Below are 17,755 nucleotides of genomic sequence, written 5' to 3' on the forward strand. Positions count from 1 at the left end.
GGTGGATCCCCTTCCAATTACTGGTGAAAGAAGCAAGAAAACAGGTTCTCCAGAGGTAACATCAGTGGCAGTGAATTCAAGTGACAATTATAAAGGAGATACCCCACTCAAGGGCACAACCAATTTTGGGCAGAACCTCCCCCCCAAAAAGAGGCTTAAAATGTGGCAATTGTGTGGGCATTCATATCTACCTCCACCACCGATCCTGGGTATGTTTATTTAACCTTTTTCTGTGCCTCAGTTTCCTCATCTGTAAACTGGGAATAACAGTCGGTACCTCATAGGGTTGATTGTAAGAAAAAATGGTTAGATTAATGCTGGCCTATGAAACATTCCCGTGGCCAACTAAAGAGCTGTTCCTCCTAACGTGGACTCATAGGGGTTTCTTCGCCTTTGGACTTTCTGGAAAGGTGCTTCTACCACTTGGAAAAGAGAAGGATGTGATTCATGCTCAACTATGAGATTTCCTCCAACTGCAGAAAGCGGGATACCTGAGCTGCAGTTTTGAGGAGATGGTGCTGTACAGGTTCAAAGAATTCTTTTATTCTACCTGGTTTCATCTCCCCCACAGGGAACAGATGTGTGTCCTGCTTCTCTTGCCCATTTCTACTGCGATGTTCTCACAGTCTGAGTAGCTCTTGGGAGACTGGCTGGTAACTCCAGAGACGGGATCCACTATGGAGGAAAATTAGGTAAAAGTACCTAATTCGGAGACATCTGGGTCTCCATATCTGGTGACCTGACCATTCACCACAGCTCAATTTCTTTCTTTTCCACTAAAGCACACTTTCTGTTAGGCAGCCACCCGCTGTGTACGTAACCATGCCCGGGAAGAATCTGCTTTGTATAGGACAACTATAAAGTCATGACAGGGCCTTTGAAGAAGCTATAAACTCAATCTTGAACATGTCAAGAGAATCAGAGTCAAACGGAGTTTATTTTCCACAGGGTCGAGAGGGCATGATCGTTTGAACTTCTGCCACTGTGCTCTCAAACTGTCCTGAAAAGGATGACTGAGAGAGCTGGGCCCTGACAATGTTAGGAAGAGGATGTCTCCACTTCACGCACAGTCAGTTACCGTTAAAGCAGTATTTTACAGCAACACTTTGAAATAGATAATATTACACGGAAAGAAACATAGGACAGAGTGCACATAGTATTCTTTCATTCAAGAATCCCGACGTTAACGTTTTTACCCTGAGGACTCTGAAGGTAAACAGGGGGTCAACTGTTCTGGTAGGGACAAAGGCGTCTCTTGGAATCCTTAACCCACAAATGCCAAATGTGACTTGTGCTGCCAGCAGTCCCTTTTACTGTCTAGTCCTCAAGCCTCTTTCTCTCCTACCTCATTGTTGGGACAGAGACTACAACCATGAGCATCTCCTCTTTCCCCTGGGGTTAAAGGTAATAGATGAATGACCGCCTTTCACTCCTGCTATCTGCCGAATGACGGCACTCAAATAGCACTCACAATGAAAGCTTAAAAGAAAGCAGATTCTAGGCAATGGTTTTCATTTAAGTGTTTGAGAAGATCTTGAGGTGATATGGGACAAACCTACAGACAAACTTTTGATAGTCCACATCTGCTTAATGTTGGTCTGTGACATCTAGTCCGATGTCTGTTGCCCCACTGAACACCAGAGGAACCTCAGAATTTTGAGGTTAACTTATTTGAGAAATCAACAAAGAGGTTCTGCCTCAACCAGGTACTTCCCTGTACTTGTCCACAACCTTATGGCTGTCACAGCAAGAATTTCAGGAATTAAAGAGACAGCCTAAAGAAATGTAAGGGATAAAACATGCTGTGCCGGTGTAAATGATTTCTAGGGTATGTAGTTTGTCTCTGTAAAACCCAGATTGTGAGCTTAAATCAGCCAGTGTGGCACTGAAGAAAAAAGAAAACTAAACAATAAAACTAACAAAAGAAATCACACTCTATTGCTAGCCATAGTCTATATTTCTACACCAGCCAGTCTAGAAAATATACACAGTTGGTCACATAGTATATTTGATGGAAAAGCAAGGGTGTTTATGTTCAAATTCCTATCAATTACAACTATTAAAAAAAAAAGCTTAGGGCTTCCCTGGTGGCGCAGTGGTTGAGAGTCCGCCTGCCGAGGCAGGGGACACGGGTTCATGCCCCGGTCCGGGAAGATCCCACATGCCGCGGAGCGGCTGGGCCCGTGAGCCATGGCTGCTGAGCCTGCGCGTCCGGAACCTGTGCTCCGCAACGGGAGAGGCCACAACAGTGAGAGGCCTGCGTACCACCAAAAAAAAAAAAAAAAAAAAAAAGCTTAAATCTCTTTTCCTAGTGATGGCCACACATGTGTTCATACAGCTTGAGGAAATCACAAAACCCAGAATTAAACTGGGAAAGGATGTGTCTCTAAATGCTTACTAATTCCACATCCAATGTATCATTAATAGATGACTTAGTACTTTAAAGATAAAAAGGTTACTGGTGTTGAGACCAGAGTTTAGTGGTGGTGTTAGCTCTTCAAGGCAAAGAATAATCATACTAATTACACACTAATTTTCTAATTAATGAAAAGAAGGAAACCAACCTGCTTCTGCACCTAACACGTATTAGGTGCATGCCAGGAAAAATAAGACAGTGGATATATGTGTGTTTGTGTGTTATTCAAGTACTTTCTGAACTCTGAGATACCCTGAATGATTAACACTCTGCAAAGTAAACAGTCTCAGAATTATAAAAACCAACTATTTCTGTGCCTACGTAGAAAAGCATATGAAGAATAAGTCCTACTTGTGAGGTAGGCAGAAAAAGAGAATGTATTTAACACACTCTTCTTTCAGGTTCACCTAAAGTGTGTGTTAGATCATTTGAGCACCCACCTTAACTTTCTGTATGTGCTTTAAGCATCATTCTGCAAAGTTTCCTTTGAGTCTTTATTAGTGGCTGGTGTAGGAGAAAAAAGGAGGGAAGAGGGGAGAACAGTGCTGATATAAACAAACCCTATAACTGAAAAAAGACAGTTGCCTAAACGTTCCAAAATCATTTTGAAAAGACTTCCATTTAAAGATCAGACACAGGGCTTCCCTGGTGGTGCAGTGGTTAAGAATCCACCTGCTAAGGCAGGGGACACGGGTTCAAGCCCTGGTCCAGGAAGATCCCACATGCCGTGAAGCAACTAAGCCCATGCGCCACAACTACTGAACCCGCGCGCCTAGAGCCTGTGCTCCGAAACAAGAGAAGCCACTGCAATGAGAAGCCCATGCAATGCAACGAAGAGTAGCCCCTGCTCGCTGCAACTAGAGAAAGCCCAATGCAGCCAAAAAAAAAAAAAAAAAGATCAGACACAGCCCACAATAGACCCCAAGTATATTTTTACAGCCCTGTTTCTGCTTTCCAGTTTGTCAGCAGTGAACATCCCTCATCCCAACAGGATCCAGAGGACTCTCCCACACTGTGCTTGTATAACCATATTTAGGGTAATCTTAAAGTTAAATACTGAGAGGAGGCGAAACATGTACATCCTAGCTATTGATTTTTAAGCTACACATCAGGATAATGACAAGTCCTTAGAGAGGAAAGGTTTCATTACATTTAAAGATTAAAAGTATTTTTAAAAGTCAATGATGTTATATCCTCAACTTTACTGAGGATAAAAATGAGTGCCAACTTTACCAATAAGTTACTTATTTGGTCCTCAAAGTCACTTACTAACACCATTACAGATAAATCGATCCGTGGGTGGGAAATCTGTTCTCTGATGAATGCAGCAAAAATATAGAAATTAAAAAAGGACGGTAGCATTTGCTCCTTAAACTTGTTTTTTAAAAAAACTCTTGCTTAGACCATCAAATGGCTTGTGAGCTCTTTCCAACCAAGAATTTGGGGCTTAAGCAAGAGTTGGTTGAAAAGAATGTAAACAGTGAAGTCCAAACTTCGGAAGTTCACTGCAAAGTACTTCCTGTGCTGCACGGGGATCCAAAATAAAGCGTCAAAACAGATCTCGCCTCTGAGCAACTTTTATCCGCACTCTTCCTCCACTTTCATGCATCACCTCAAGGCCACTTACTGGTGATCTGACAAGGCAGAGGCTGAATTTCTCCCTCTCTAATAGGCTGCCTAGACAAAAAACTTTAAAGAATCTCACTGGCTTTTAAATAAATTAGTTTATACGGAATTGAGGTGAGGTTCTTTGGTTTGCAACAGATTCAACTGGAACCGGAAATGGAGAAAGACAAGCATGGTTAGCTTAATAGGATAAAAGGGAGATGAGAGTGTGCTTGTTGGGCTCACAATATTTTGAAGACTTGAGAACATTAAGGACAACACTGTTACTCTGCACTCTGCTTCCCTAAAAAACTCCAAGGAAGGACTGATGAATCTACTTCATTAATCATACTATAATACAAATCGATGTTTAAAAGTACTCTGGAAAAAAAAAAAGTACTCTGAACCCAGGAGAATTTGGGATTCTACAGAAATTATTTTTAAATCAGTCTGTAGAAAAGGGGACCTAAGGAATTAAAACCAGTTCCTTGTGTAAGTCATCATCACCATCAATTATCAGAATTTTTACCATTTACTGAGTTCTATAGCTTTAAAAATACCTATCTCATTTAATTTGATCCTCTCACCTTTTGTGATAGGTACTGTCAGTCTTAACGGGAGAAAACAACTTTGGATTTGTAAGTGGCAAAATCTGGATTTGAGCCAGGTCAGTCTGACTGACACCTTTATTTATTACACTGCTTTTGACCAGAAAGCCCCTCAGACATGATAAGTGGTTACCAAGAAGACACACTTTCCTTGCCCTCCCCTTAGCTGCAATTTAGAGATTCAGTACTTTTTCACAGGTATACATTTAATGTTATGCACAAATACAAAAAAACACCCTAATAAATCAAATACACACCATACTTTTAATATCAGTGAATTAGAATTCATTCTTAGGGTTGTGTTAAGTATGTTTTTAGAATCTGGTGAAAGGCCCCACAGATAAACCAAGAAGACAGAGTGGAGGCTGGCAAAGATCAACATCTTACCGTGGGCTTTTCTAAGCCTATATAAAAGACTTTCCGTTTCTCCTTTATTCAGCATTCTAAGATGTGGAAAACAGGCAGATTCTCTTTCATAATGCGGCTGTTTGCTTTTTTCATTGAGGTGTATCTATGACCTGTAACCGTGAACAGTCTTTTTCCCCCTTCTATTCAATTTTCCTTTATTTGCACATTACATTGGCCTTCTAAATGAATACCAAAATTCTATGAAAAATTAGTGTAACAATCCCATTTACCGTCGCATCAAAAAAGAAAAAAATACCTAGGAATAAACCTACCTAAGGAGGCAAAAGACCTGTACTCAGAACACTGTAAGATACTGGTGAAAGAAATCAAAGATGACACAAAAAGATGGAGAGATATACCATGTTCTTGGATTGGAAGAATCAATATTGCCAAAATGACCATAGCACCCAAGGCAATCTACAGATTCAGTGCAATCCCTACCAAATTACCAATAGCATTTTCCACAAAATTAGAACAAAAAATTTTACAATTTTTATGGAAACACAAAAGACCCTGAATAGCCAAAGCAATCTTAAGACAGAAAAATAGAGCTGGAGCAATCAGGCTCCCTAACTTCAGACTATACTACAAAGCTACAGGAGTCAAAACAGTATGGGACTGGCACAAAAACAGAAATATAGATCAATGGAACAGGATAGAAAGTCCAGAGATCAACCCATTCACCTATGGTCACCTAATCTATGACAAAGAAGGCAAGAATATACAATGCAGAAAAGACAGTCTCTTCAATAAGTGGTGCTGGGAAAACTGGACAGCTACACATAAATGAATGAAATTAGAACATTCTCTGACACCACACACAAAAATAAACTCAAAATGGATTAAAGACCTAAATGTAAGACCAATACTATAAAATTCTTAGAGGAAAACATAGGCAGAACATTCTCTGACATAAACTGCAGCAAGATCTTTTTTGATCCACCTCCTGGAGTAATGAAAATAAAAACAAAAATAAACAAATGGTACCTAATGAAACTTAGAAGCTTTTGCACAGCAAAGGAACCCATAAACAAAAGGAAAAGACAACCCACAGAATGGGAGAAAATATTTGCAAACGAAGCAACCAACAAGGGATTAACCTCCAAAATATACAAAGAACTCATGCAGCTCAATATCAAAAAAACAAACACCCCAATCAAAAAATGAGCAGAAGATCTAAATAGATATTTCTCCAAAGAAGACATACTGATGGCTGAGAGGCACATGAAAAGATGCTCAACATCGCTAAGAGTTAAAGAAACGAAAAACAAAACTACAATGAGGTATCACCTCACACTGGTCAGAATGGCCATCGTCAAAAAAGTCTACAAACAATAAATGCAGGAGAGGGTGTGGAGAAAAGGGAACCCTCCTACACTGTTGGTGGGAATGTACATTAGTACCAGCCACTATGGAGAACAGTATGGAGGTTCCTTAAAAAACTAAAAATAGAGCTACCATATGATCCAGCAATCCCACTCCTGGGCATATATCGGAAGAAAACCATAATTTAAAAAGATACACATACCCCAATGTTCACTGCAGCACTATTTATAATACCCAAGACATGGAGGCAACGTAAGTATCCAGCAATGGAGGCGTGGATAAAGAAGATGCGGTACATATAGACAATGGAATATTACTCAGCCATTAAAAAGAATGAAATAATGCTGTTTGCAACGACATGGATGGAACTAGAGATGGTCATACTGACTGAAGTAAGTCAGACAAAGACAAATATCATATGATATCGCTTATATGTGGAATCTTTAAAAATGGTACAAATGAACCTTTTTACAAAACAGAAATAGTCACAGATGTAGATAACAAAGCTATAGTTACCAGGGGGAGGGGGGAGGGATAAATTGGGAGATTGGGATTGACATGTACACACTATGATATATAAAATAGATAACTAATAAGGACCTACTGTACAGCACAGGAAACTACTCAATACTCTGTAATGGCCTATATGGGAAAAGAATTGAAAAAAGAGTGGATATATGTATATGTATAACTGATTCACTTTGCTTTACTGCAGAAACTAACACAACATTGTAAATCAACTATACTCCAATAAAAATTTAAAAATTATACTATAATGATGTGTGAATTCTAATTTTTATTCCTACTTTTGAAAGTGCAGAAACGCTTTTATACTTTGCCTGTTTTTGCTCCTTTGTTATAAACTTTCTGCTTGAGTGAATTCTTTTCCATCTAAACTTATTTTCATTTCCCATAATACATTTCTGTACTCTTTAAGTTCTGTGTATTTATTCATCCATTCACTTTTGAGTGATATCTTGTGTCAGGCAAATAAAGAATAAAATAGATTAAAATGTTTACACTAGGAATTTTCTACCCAACTGTATTTTCCAGGGAAATTATCTGGATCTTTTAATTTTAAAACATTAATCTTTAGGGACTTCTCTGGTGGTCCAGTGAGTAAGACTCCATGCTCCCAATGCAGGGGGCCCAGGTTCGATCCCCTGCCAGGGAACTAGATCCTGCACGCCACAACTAAAGATCCTGCAAGCCACAACTAAAGAGCCCATGTGCTGCAACGAAGACCCGGTGTAGGTAGGTAGGTAGATAGATAGATAAATAAATAAATAACTTGTCCACTATGGCTAGAAAACAAAAACTTACATCCTTTTATGCAATGTCAGGGTTACTCAAGGTACCCCTTAATTTTTCTCAAATTGTTTTCTGCTGAAATTTATCACTACATTTTTAGAAGAGAAATTCTAGTCTTAAAAATATAGTTCATGGGATGGTGCATTTTCTTGCACCGAGTAATGCGGCGTTGCTGCCAGGTGAGGAGGGCGGAGAGTTCTATGGTGAAGTGAGGGGAGGGATTCATGCAGGCGTCCGGGGAAGCCTTGTTCTGAACTATAAGGTGGGAAGTTGATGCTGGGTACTGCTACTCCCGGACCCCCAGCATGAAAGTTGTGATATCATCCTCGAACCATCAGCTTTGAAATTAAAAAACAATGAAGAATACTCAAGAAACAGCCCGAAGAATTCTTCTAGAACCTTACAAGTACTTACTTCAGTTACCAGGTAAACAAGTGAAAACCAAACTTTCACAGGCGTTTAATCATTGGCTATAGGTTCCAGAAGACAAGCTACAGATTATCATTGATGTGATGGAAATGTCGCCAGTTTACTCCTCGATGATAGTGAGGACAACTCAAAACTCCAACGTGGCTTTCCAGTGGCACACAGCATCTATGGAATTCCATCTGTCATCAATTCTGCCAATTACGTCTATCTTCTTGGCTTAGAGAAAGTCTTAACCCTTGATCACCCAGATGCAGTAAAGCTTTTTACCCGCCAGCTTTTAGAACTCCATCAGGGACAAGGCCTAGATATCTATTGCAGGGATGATTACACTTCTCCCACTGAAGAAGAATGTAAAGCAACGGTGTTGCAAAAGACAGGTGGACTATTTGGATTAGCAGTAGGTCTCATGCAGTTGTTCTCTGATTACAAAGAAGATTTAAAGCCACTACTGAACACACTTGGGCTCTTTTTCCAAATCAGGGATGATTATGCTAATCTACACTCCCAAGAATATAGTGAAAACAAAAGCTTTTGTGAAGATCTGACAGAGGGAAAGTTCTCATTCCCTACTATTCATGCTATTTGCTCGAGGCTTGAAAGCACCCAGGTACACAGTATCTTGTGCCAGAGAACCGAAAACGTAGATCTTTAAAAATACTGTGTACATTCTCTTTCTCTGAGAACGTAGGTTCTTTTGAATACACTTGGAATACCCTTAAAGAGCTTGAATCTAAAGTCTATAAACAAACTGATGCATGTGGTGGGAACCCTGAGCTAGTAGCTCTAGTAAAACACTTAAGGAAAATGTTCAAAGAAGAGAATGAATAATATTAAGTCATTCTTGATTAGGCCTGATAGGTTAGTTGACTTTATTTTTTTGTCTTTTAGCCTATTACCTTTTTTAAAATTTGGACCAAGCTGTTAGTCTCCAAAAACTGAGTGATAGTGGTGACGTGAGTGAGGTTGTTTCAATATAGAATCCCTGCGTACAGATAATCATCATAGTACCAAGGTGAAGGAATCAAAAGAAGCCACATTTAAATGAGTCTAATTTGAATGTTAGAATGTGCTGTGTTGGGACGTTGTGGCCAACTCGGCCATGCGTGTTCTGTTGATTCTGTCAATAAAGAAGACTTCAGCTTTGGGGGGGAGGCGGAGGGGAGAAATATATATATATATATATATATTTATTTCATGATTTATTTTTATAAATATTAGCCTTTTTAGACAGATTTTATTATTTTTAAGATTCTAGACTAGCCTAATGTTCACTAGAATTGTTTTATTTCTTATCCTATTCCCATGTTTATAACGCATTAGATATATTTTCCATATCCTAGAAGGATTTACTCTATTTTCCTTGCCTCTTCTTATTTTTACGTACAAAAAAATCCTTGACTACTTGTGGTTCTCTCATTTTAAAAAATGTTTCCATGTAATAAGTACTAAAGTCTACTGAAACAGCAAGAAAAGTTTGCATTTAATTATAAAGAAAGAAATGCTGTATATATGTGTAAGGAAATAAGAATAGAATAATTAACAAATGCCCTGTCAAGATAACCTATTCCACTTTAAGGGGGTTAAGTCCTCCCCTCCTCCCCAAGGCTTTAAAATGTTCTAATGCATTCTAATTACAGAGCAAGACAAAGGGTTTCAGTTTTGTGGACCAACAGTTCAAATCTGTGTAGATAATCAGAAACATAAAAGCCAATGCTGAAGGGAGATGCATAGCCGCTTGTCGTTATGATGGTTTGATCATTCACTAAGGAGTAGAAGAGTAATTTTACAACAAAGACAGTGACTTAAGGCACCAAAATGTGCTGCACTGCAGAATGATCAGTAACGTACACGGCCTAGGGAGGCAAGATCTTTGGTTCTAAAACTAGCTTGGCTTCCTTACGGACAGGAATCCTAGCAAATAACTCATTCTTTGCACTTCAGGTACCACGAGCGCTAGCTGTATTTTCTACTTTCATTTACAACAGGGGCAAATACCTTCTCAGCATTTCGAAATGCCTGAAGAACCATGGAGTAAGGGCAAAGTCAATACAAGATAGCATTTTATAAAGAGAGTCTAGATAAGTTTAAACAAGTAGATCCTTGAAGAAAGGCCACAATGCAAAGTCTGAGGGCAGTTTCACACAGCCATGTAATATCTGATGAACTATTTTACCTAGGGAAAAGCTGGGCAAACTTGAGATCTCCACATATACTTGTCATTAGAATACAGACCGGTTTACGTGTGAGAACCTGTGCTTCTTCCTGAGAATTTCCTTGGGGAAAGGATGATGCTAACACTTCCAGCTACTTTTCCTTCTTCAAACTTCCTTAGGATTTCTTTTACCAACATTTTATTTCCTACTTTCCTATGTGAATGCTTAATAGATCTAAATAACCCACTTTTCTTCAGGCAAAGACTCTAATTGGGAATTCAGCAAATTCCTCACGTTCACCTTCATTTGCTCTTTCAGAACCACTTTTAAATTATGTGTCGTACCGTCCTTGAGAGATTTTATAACAACCCCAAATTGCAAGAAAGAACAGAGCACAGCACTGTGCTCCCTCCCCTGCAAAAAAAAAAGGGGCTATTTCAAATTTCTTGGAGGGGGGCTAGGCAGATTAAGCTGTTTGTCAAGCCCCAAAGTGCACGCAGTCGTTGAGAAAAAGAGGAGAGTCCAACAACCCTGCGTTATGGCGGCTCTAGACCGACACGGGCATAGTCCCCAACCCAGTGACATTAAATGGCTGCTTTAAAACTGCAAGTCAAGAGTAAGCAGTTATAAACAGAGTTAACAGATAAACACTAGATCAGACTCATGATCTCATCTGGCAGCCCTGCATATTTCCCATCCAAAAGTCCCAGCTGGGATCACAGTAATTGGGCCTCTTCAACTACTTCGAGCTAAGAGAAATTTAGGGAGAAATTTTTAAAACTGATAAGAAACATATTGACATGGTGCCTGGTGAACAGGGAGCTGAGACAAGCCATCTGGATGCTTGTGTATGTGAAAAGTTTTGTTTAGTGGAAATAATTCATCTAACCCACAAGCTGTACAAATATTACAATAAAAAGTCCTGACGCGCACAAACTGTCGGAAGAACCTGTGCTACAGGAACCAGAGACTGTAGTCCAGACTCCTGTTTCTGTGCGGCCAATACCTGTTCTCGAGTACCCTGGTATTCCTCTGTACTCAAGAGTTTGTACCAGGATTTTATGGCTACATCTTTTCCCTGAGAAAGTATATTCATGGTACGGGTTCACATTTAGAACATTTGCAAGTGTTTTTGCTTGGTGATTTCCCTTTAACACTGTTGGGAGTAATACCCCTAATATCACAGATGAGAAACCTGGTATAGGAATAATGAATTTATTATAGACAAGTGTTTTAAAACTCAGTTATTTGGAGAGCTCAAGCTATTCAACAAAACAAATTGTGCACAAGGCTGAATCACTGTGATATAAATAACTACAGTGTTTACTTCAATGCCAGGAATTTATGGAGATGGAGAAAACTATATTTTTCTGATTATGTCGGGTTTTTCAACGTGTGACACTACCAAATACCTTTTCAGCATGCTTTCTTACAAACTACTAAAGATTGTTTTAAAAATTCTTTTTACCTCACACTATTGAATATATCTCCTCAGTAACCAAGAAATAATTTAGCACTATATACCCTCAAGACCTCTTCATTTTCTGCTTAAGATGACTGTCACCTTTTTCTTCCTCAAAACCAAACTGCTTTTTTCTCTTTAATTCAAAGTCTATTCAGACCTTAAGCAAACACCTTTCCTTCCTTCATGCCTAGCATAATGTATAAGAGAGAATACAAAGCCCAAGTCTTATCTTATTAAACCAATCATCCAAGGGTTGGGTTTTTCCCTCCTTTCTTTTATGAACAGGCAAACTGTTTAAAGGTAACACAACTCTATTACACAGAACTGCCGTCACAGAAAAGAAACGTTACTAATCCCCATTAAAAGAAACAATACTTTAAGGCATATGGGGTTTCAAGAGAAATCAAATCTACTACTGAAATTAGTCAAAAAGTATTTATCCAGAAACCAATTACCACTTCACACCTAGTAGGATTGCTATAATTTAAAACAAGTATTAGTGAGCACAGGGAAAACTGGAATTCCCATATATTGCTTGGTGGGAATGTAAAATGGTACAGCCAATATGGAAAAGTTTGGAGGCTCCTCAGAAAGCTAAAAACATAAATACCGTATGACTTAGCAATTCCATTCCTAGCTTTATGCCCAAAGGAACTGAAAACCAGGGACTCACGCATATTTGTACACCAGTGTTCACTGAAGCATTATTCTCAACGGCCAAAAGGTGGAAACAACCCAAGTGTCCACCAGTAAGACGAATAGATAAACAAAATGTGGACTATCCATACAATGGAATATTATTCAGCCATAAAAAGGAACGATGTTTTGATATCTGCTACAACATGGATTAATCATGAAAACATCATGCTAAGTCAAAGAAGCCAGACACAAAAGGACAAATATTTCAACAGCTAAAGTAGGCAAATTAATAGAGAGAGAATATAGATTAGAGGTTACCAGGGGCTAGAGGAAAGGAATAATAGGGAGGTATTGGTTCATGGTTACAAAGTTTCTGTTTGGGATGATGAAAAAATAGAAATAGACAGTGGGGATGGTTGCACAACATGGTAAATGTATTAATGCCACTGAACTGTATATACACTTAAAAAAACCATTAAAATGTCAAATGGTTATATATGTTTTATATACTCAAAAATAACAACATACCCAAAATCACTGAATTAAATACCTTAAACGGGTGAGTCATAGCTCAATAAAGCTACTTATAAAAGAACCCAATAGACTTGAGGGTGCCATGATAACTGGAGATCACTAACATCAGTGAGTCTAGACTGAGAGTAAAGTAAATTATTGTGACAGCCTAAGCAATGTTTAGTTGTGAAGGCAATCTGTAGTAACGCACCTCGTTTGCATCTGACTTCTTTAGTTCTGATAAACTTATCATAAAGCCTATGATAAAACCTAGGCCAATAACAACTATTTAAAATTAGGGGAGGAGGGCTATCAATCAAAAGGGCACATATACTCAACAGGGCACACGTAACCTTTTAAATGCTTTACATGAGTGAATCTCAAACACCAACGTAAGACAAAGCCTGTCATGGACGTGTACACAAGCAGGCCTGCAGATATCACGTGTTAACCACAGTCTTTACTTACGGAAACACGATTTCAGCTACAGAACAATGGCAACACTGGGGTTTTCACGGTTGGCAGGAAGAGCCAGAGATGGCTTATTCCCACCTCTGCTCAGGGTCCTTACTGCCAGGCCTGCCTTGCTCCCTGGGTGTGTTTCTTCTTAAATCAGATTTTTACTAAACCAGACTGTAACTGTCAATATCACTGTAGTTGATTTACATTCCAAAATTATAAACAAATCCTAAAAATAATTTGATAGTTTGGATTATCAGCTCCCCCTTCCATTAGCATGGAAAATGGAAAACTGCTGGTATAGAAATTATAACTGTGTGTGAAGGGTAAGGGATAGGTTAGATGTTTTGCTGTCGAGTTAAAGAATAGATGGGGTTCCTAGTCATATGGATTAATGGGACCACAGATAACCTGAAGGGAAGTCTGGGTTTGGGTTATTTTTAGCTTAATTTGAGAGTTTTTGCTATAAAACCAAAATATACTGTATTTACTTTAGAAGATTTAACGAACACCCTGATAAAAGTCCAGTGTTACCACTTAATTCAATCTGAGCGTGTTTTTCCATAAAATTATCAAACTGACTAAAGCATACTCCAAAAATGGAAGAAAATAAATGGATTTTAAAATCATTTAAAGTCATTTTGGGAAAAGACTTAATACTAATAACTGAACCAGACAGGAACCAAGACAGGGAAACAATAAGAAGAGAAGCTCTAAACATGGACAAGTGGTTTATAACACTGTGAACTACTCTATATAGAGGAACTTACTGGACCGAGGCTTACGTTTCTCAATAGTGGAACAAAACAAACATTACAACATGGAACTTTCCCCCAAAGGAATGTGAGGAAAAGCTTTTAAGAGAAGCTGGACGAATGACACGAGGAAAAAATTTTGTAATGGCTATGAGCATCGGATGTTTTTAATTCACCAGGTTAGAAAAAATGATCGTGAAAAGAGCATGTTGGGTCACAGACATGTGTCGGTTTCATAATTAAATACATTATCCCGAATGGGCCCGTTTTCTCTGCAGAGAGAAGAAACCCTGCTCCACGGTCATGTACCAAACTTTACTGTGGGCATTTGTCCTAGACGATGTGATTTAAATAGTCTGTCACTGCAGCAACATTCCATGGAACAAGCAAACAGCAAGAAGTTACATAAAGTAGACAGAACTAAGACACAGGAGGCTTCCTTCTAGTTGTAGCTCTAAACCTGTACTTTCTGACTGAGCCATCCATCCTCTCTGGCCTCAGTTCTCTTAACTGAAACAGGACAGTTTCTAAGGTACAAAAACCTCTAATCCTTTTATATAAAAGTTAAAAATATCGAGAAAGAGATGACCCAGGACCTTAACAGATGCTCTAAACTCACACGCCAACCTCTGAGCAGAAGAAAGCTCAGGTATAATACGCCACAGGTAAATCTTACGAGTTACTCTTCTTAGGTCCACAGAATAGAACAGACGAGACCTGTTTCCCTTGGAGTTCTTCCCACGTTATTAATATATGAGCAACAAACACTGAGCCTAAAACCAGACCTTAGGACAAGAGAGCATAATGATCTGGGGCCAGCTGGTACAGGAATGGGCTTAAACACCTCTATCCCAATGTCACTGCATGTCTCAATACCGGTTGTGTGTAATGATACAACCCTCAGTACTAAGAAAAAGTGAAATGATGTTAGCTATACTCTGCCTAGTGAGGCAAGGGAAACACAGTTTGACTATGACCATTTAAACATCTAAAAAATAAACTTCTGTTAAAAAAGATCAAGCTATAGACAACCCACCGTAAAAACCTACTGTTTTTCAGACAGTGGGTCAGTGACATGTTTCTACCCAGAGCAGAGACAATGGAGGGCAATGGAAAGCCCATTCTGTGAACAAGCTTCAGCTGCTGTTATTTCCTTTATAAGAACAAGAAGAAGCCGCTGGTGAAAACTTCAATTTGGAAGGACCCAGAATATTTCTGCATTTAGAAAGATGCCTCCTGGGGGGGGAATGCAAATTGGTGCAGCCACTATGAAAAACAGTATGGAGGTTCCTCAAAAAACTAAAAGTAGAGCTACCATATGACCCAGCAATCCCACTCCTGGGCATATATCTGGACAAAATGATAATTCAAAAAGATACACGTACCCCCATGTTCATAGAAGCGCTATTCATAATAGTCAAGACATGGAAACAACCTAAATGTCCACTGACAGATGAATGGATAAAGAAGATGTGACACACATATACAATGGAATAGTACTCAGCTATAAAAAAAGAATGAAATAATGCCATTTGCAGCAACATGGGTGGACCTAGAGAATATCATACTAAGTAAGCCAGACAGAGAAAGACAAATATCATATGATATTGCTTATAAGCAGAACCTAAAAAAAAATGCTTACAAAACCTACTTACAAAATGCTTACAAACCAAATACAGGTATCTCTATTCAATTATAGTTGACTATCTTTTATTATACCACAATGCAGAATGTCTTCTGGGAAAGCAGTATATGCAAGTTTTTAATCAATCAGAATAAAGACTACAACCTGTAAATCTGTTTGTTTTTTTAAGCCACATACCTTAAACAAAAACCTCGTGTGTTAAGGAAAGCCAAGATTTTCATCTATTCTTGACTTAGGCTTAGCCACTGAGAGTATAATGATGGCCAAACTAAACTGTACATTACCATGGGATGTGACTGGGCTGAATAGAGACCCACATCATCAGGTATTTTGAGCATTACAGTCGAAGCTACAGAAGAGCAAAGTGTGACTTAACAGTTTGCACATCTAACCACAATTTTAGGAAAAATCTCTTTAGAGGGCTAATTAATTAATCCCTTGCTGTTAGATCGAGCAGTCCTATTCCTTCCATTTGATTTCCTGTCCAAAGAGGTTCTATTACTTCCTACGACCTCATAAGGAAGCCCCCGAAGATTAACATCATTAGTACTTACATTCAAAGCATTCTTTGCAGCTTCTGCTTCTGAGCGACTGTCAAAACTGACAAAACCTACGGGCTAAGGAAAGAAAAAGAAATATGAAGTAAACAATATCTGGGGATGTCTATTTCTCTGGGTCAAAGGTGATATCAAACTGAAGAGCTAAGATACAGAAATCACCACAGGCAATGGGTAGAAACAAGAAAGCCAGTCCAGAAGAATCATGACTCAGTGGCTTAGCCAAATTTCTAACATGAATCAAAGGGATTGTGAGGGTGGTTCTTCAAGGGCACAGCTGGAGATTTAGAGAATCATAAAAAAAAATCTAGAAGGGGCTGGAAGGTGAGCAGCAGTGAACAAGGGAACAGAGGAAAACTTGGGTGGAAAGGCTCTACTTTCCTAAATTGAATTCACTGTACCTCAGTTTCTTCATCTTTTAAAATGGAAAGAGAACCGAATCACCTTTTGGTACACTGTAAGTGCAAGGAATATAATGACACAATGATAAAAGCCCTGTATTCTCACTGCATGATCAAAATTATATCATGAACATTTTAATCTCAAATCCCAAGGGATGTCTTTAAAAAGCTGTGTGTTTAATTAGGTGTATAAACCATACTGTTCCAACTAAAGAGAGGGGTCACAATTCCTTTGGACTCAGTATCTTTCAGTCCAGAAGGATGGTTGCAACATAGCTTATTCTCTGATGAAGCAGAGAATACCTTATTGAGAGATGCAAAGTGACCCAGAGGGAGGATGCTGGTTGCTCAGCATTTAAAAAAAAAAGCACATAGCTACCAATTTTCAAGACACTTGCAGAAACTATCAGGGTCATTGGTTACTACCTCCATTCTGTACCTTTTATGCTCCATTCTAGACCTGAGACTCTGCCTGCGGTTATTAAGGGTTTAAGAGACAGGCTGATTCTTTGTCATCAAATTCCCATACCGATTGTGGATGAAAAGTTTGCCTGTTTAACTTTACAAAAAAACAAAAGCAAAAAAACAAACAAAAAAAACACCCAGGAAAAAATTGGCAATAAAAGTGAATTTGGATAATAATCAATAATTTCTTTTGAATATACAGATCAATCCCAATATAACTATGCTGGATGCATTGTATTTACCTTCCTTGAGGACAGACTCAGACACTCTAGCTGGAGGCTGTGGAATTAGGAATCACTTTCCTGTGCTAATTCCTAAGCAATCTCACCCTTAATTTTAGAGCAACAACAACAAAATAAAATCTTAATGGAAATAAAAAAAGAACGTCGAGCCCTAGTAACATTCCTGAAGAAAGCCAATCCGAACTTACTGTGGAAGTGATCATTTATGTGCAAGTCTGAAACTCTTACCTGCTTAGATGTGAGCTTTATAAGAGAACCCTCGTAGCCCTGAAAATAAAGAACCAAATTTAGACCAGAAATAAAGAGTAGTAGGAGAAAAGAGCAATTGTAATAGCATCCTGCTCAAGTGAAAATGAGT

At 38.7% G+C, this 17,755-nt stretch overlaps 1 protein-coding gene and 1 pseudogene across 5 annotated transcripts in view; one reads left to right on the forward strand and one right to left on the reverse strand.

Moving 5' to 3' along the window:
* RBPMS (RNA binding protein, mRNA processing factor) overlaps nt 1-17,755 on the reverse strand; it is a 185,963-nt gene that overhangs the window by 86,690 nt on the left and 81,518 nt on the right. For all 5 annotated transcript variants that reach the window (XM_060136662.1, XM_060136660.1, XM_060136661.1 and 2 more), the window contains exons 3-4: nt 17,626-17,664; nt 16,287-16,349 (exon numbers count right to left, since the gene is read on the reverse strand). In XM_060136662.1, coding sequence (XP_059992645.1) covers nt 16,287-16,349; nt 17,626-17,664 — 102 coding nt within the window. The remainder of the gene's footprint in view (nt 1-16,286; nt 16,350-17,625; nt 17,665-17,755) is intronic.
* LOC132512725 (geranylgeranyl pyrophosphate synthase-like) lies at nt 7,923-8,931 on the forward strand (annotated as a pseudogene).

Source organism: Lagenorhynchus albirostris, chromosome 21 (genome assembly GCF_949774975.1).
Source record: "Lagenorhynchus albirostris chromosome 21, mLagAlb1.1, whole genome shotgun sequence".
Taxonomy (NCBI): domain Eukaryota; kingdom Metazoa; phylum Chordata; class Mammalia; order Artiodactyla; family Delphinidae; genus Lagenorhynchus; species Lagenorhynchus albirostris.